The sequence below is a fragment of the Sinocyclocheilus rhinocerous genome, unplaced genomic scaffold (genome assembly GCF_001515625.1).
Source record: "Sinocyclocheilus rhinocerous isolate Xijiao unplaced genomic scaffold, SAMN03320098_v1.1 scaffold1065, whole genome shotgun sequence".
NCBI lineage: Eukaryota > Metazoa > Chordata > Actinopteri > Cypriniformes > Cyprinidae > Sinocyclocheilus > Sinocyclocheilus rhinocerous.
Window position 1 is genome coordinate 1,672,978 of NW_015628720.1, and position 2,929 is coordinate 1,675,906.

Consider the following 2,929-nt stretch of genomic DNA (forward strand, 5'->3'; position numbering starts at 1 on the left):
CTCCATCACCTGCGGGCTTTCACATTGAGCAGCATTTACTACACAGAGCCGTTGTTCACGGACGAGCTGCGCTAAACCACGTTCATATTCGTGCGATTTTTGCGCAGCTCATCAGTGAACAACGGCTCTGTGTAGTTAATGCTACTCAATGTGAAAGCCCGCAGGTGATGGAGATTTACCGCTGATTACAGAACCGGTTTTCTGACAAGATGCGCGTTAAATATCGCATGCGATTAATCGTGCAGCCCTAATAATTAGTCATAAATATTTCCCTTTTGAGCTGATTTACTACAAGAGAAAGAACAAGTGCATTAAAACGGTCAGAATAATGTTTCAATACAGTTCAGTTTATAACATTAAATCCAGTTTACATTTATCTAGGTTACTGTTAATATAATACAATGCAAAACGTGTTTTATATTATTTATATTGTATTGTGTATACATTATTTAATATAATATATTGTTAAATCATGTTTATTAAAATACATTTATGCAAATTTCTACTTTAAACATAAAACTGTGTATGTATAGAAAACAATACAGTATATAAAATGTTTATGTAAAATTACTATTTATAATTTAAAAAAAAAATAGTATTTAAAAACTGTTAACGCATTGAACTTTACTGTAGAGTATTATCAAGGGGTCAAATAATTGTATTATTTAAAATAAGACTATATTTTACATTGTTTATACATTTTAAATGGTTGCAAAAGATAATAATCTTTTATTGTACTTTAAAATACTTATGTTGATGTGTTGACTAACATATCAAAGCACAAGTACTTGATTATAATTTGACCTGTTTTGTTAATTTGATTTGAAGTTAATATATTGTAAATGCACTAATTAAATATGTGTAATAACAAATATATATTAAAATATGTTGTAATTTAGAATATATTACAAATGAGTTTCAACAGAAATTACTTTTAAATGTGTTTTAATTCACCTAAATGCTTGTCAGTATTCGGAAGTAAACTTTAACCATATTTCAAAGACAATAAAAGTAATTAAGAAATTACATGTAGACTTAAGTGGGTCAAAAAACACTCTATAGTTCAGCTAACTGCTACCTAATGTAAATGTAAGCTATTATACATTTTAATTTAATGCAGTTAACATACATTTAAGTGTACAAAACATTCAGTTTACACATAAGTATATTCTTTTAAAGTAAATTAAAAATTCAATTTTTTCACGAAGGCCCTGATCATTTTGGTCCAACAATGTCAACATGAGAACAGAAATGGCCACGATCAACTACATTGTGACTGTTTTTGGTGCAAAAAACCTTAATAATTCAAAGATTCAAAGTAAAAATAAAACAATAAAAAAAGAATAATATGGCCAATTTAATGTAAATTCGCACACATTTACTAATGTTTTAATATCTGAAAGACTGAAGTAGGAAGATTCAAGCAAGAAGAGCCGAAGATATAACATTTGTTACACAAACCTCCTGCTCTGGTTTACTGGTGTCCCCTTGGTCATGGGTAGATGGTACCTCCAGATGCTGAGCACATACACAAACACAAACAATCCAATATTTATCATCACCAGGAGGACACAACATCAACACTATACAGAAGGGAATCTGTATAGGTGGCGCTCACCTTAGCTATGGAGGGACTAGCTGGAGGAGTTGAGGTGACCTCAGGACCTGGTGGAGAAACAAAACCACTTAGCTTAGACCAACCATGGCTGGCATCTCTGTGGGCAAACGTGACTGAAAGCACAGCATGGTACCTAGCTGTGAGGGTGCGGAGAGAGAACTGCTTCTGGATGGTCGGGGGGAGGTGCATGGCGTTGGGTTCGGAGAGAGAGCTGTAACCCAAAGACACTGTTACCCATTTTTGGACATGCACTGACCATCATGATTTCAAAGTTTGGATATCACTTTACTTTATCTCTCATCGGCCTGTGAATGCGCTCAAGTCAGTACGCTGTAGCTAGTGTGCAGGATAAAGGAGGAATTTTGGCTGGTGCGCAAGACATTTGAGGACATGCGGATATGTACATGATGTTACAGTCTGATAAGCAAGGAAGTCGCAAAAGCTAAAAATAAACAAGCTGCTTCTGAAATAAACATTTCAAAAACATGGACACAGTGAAACAAAAACAATGGCATTCACCACTTGGAAGAAGTTTTCTTCATTATTAATATCAACAAAAAATTATGTTTATATAAATAATCTTCATTTGTTCAGTTGTTCATCCTGTGTCATTCCATTTTATTACACATAACTTAATTTCCGAACTTATTTGTTTTGTTTTATTTGTATGTATGGATTATGTGGGTTGTTACCGACATCTGGTGAAAATTTCAAGTCAACAGCACCTTTAGAAATGTATTTACTGGGAAAAATGGTGACGTGTTCAATACTTATTTTACCCGCTGTATACAGTATATATATATGAAGAGTTTGGTTCCAAAACGCTATAAATCCATTTTGATTAAAAATGTGTTTTCTTTACCAAGAAAGTGGCAAGATGAAAACCACTATTTTCTGTTTCAAACTTTCACATAGCATCTTTAGGTTATAATAACATAAAAAAATTCAAATCCAGATTTTGATTTTCAAAGATTTATTATAAAATGTTATTATTTTTTCCCCAAAATGCAATAAATCCATGACACATTTTTTTTTTTCTTTTTTGTTTTTTTTCCAAAATGCAATAAATCCATTCAATCAATATAAAAGTTATTTTTCATATTGAAACTGTTGAAAATTCACAACAAAGTAAGTTGATCCACATATGACAGCCTCTGAACTTGGTCAATACTAATCTTATATACAGGCACTGGACTAAAAATACATTCAATCAGTCATCGCTCCCAAAATGAATTCAACGGGTCATCTTGTTAATGCTATAAATTAATTACAACAATAAAAGAAAATTTCATCATGAACAACAATATCACA

General features: G+C 32.2%; 1 protein-coding gene across 1 annotated transcript in view; it reads right to left on the reverse strand.

Moving 5' to 3' along the window:
* LOC107738352 (protein MRVI1-like) overlaps window positions 1–2,929 on the reverse strand; it is a 53,555-nt gene that overhangs the window by 16,924 nt on the left and 33,702 nt on the right. Inside the window, exons 16-18 of the mRNA XM_016550099.1 lie at window positions 1,752–1,829; window positions 1,619–1,665; window positions 1,462–1,518 (exon numbers count right to left, since the gene is read on the reverse strand). Coding sequence (XP_016405585.1) covers window positions 1,462–1,518; window positions 1,619–1,665; window positions 1,752–1,829 — 182 coding nt within the window. The remainder of the gene's footprint in view (window positions 1–1,461; window positions 1,519–1,618; window positions 1,666–1,751; window positions 1,830–2,929) is intronic.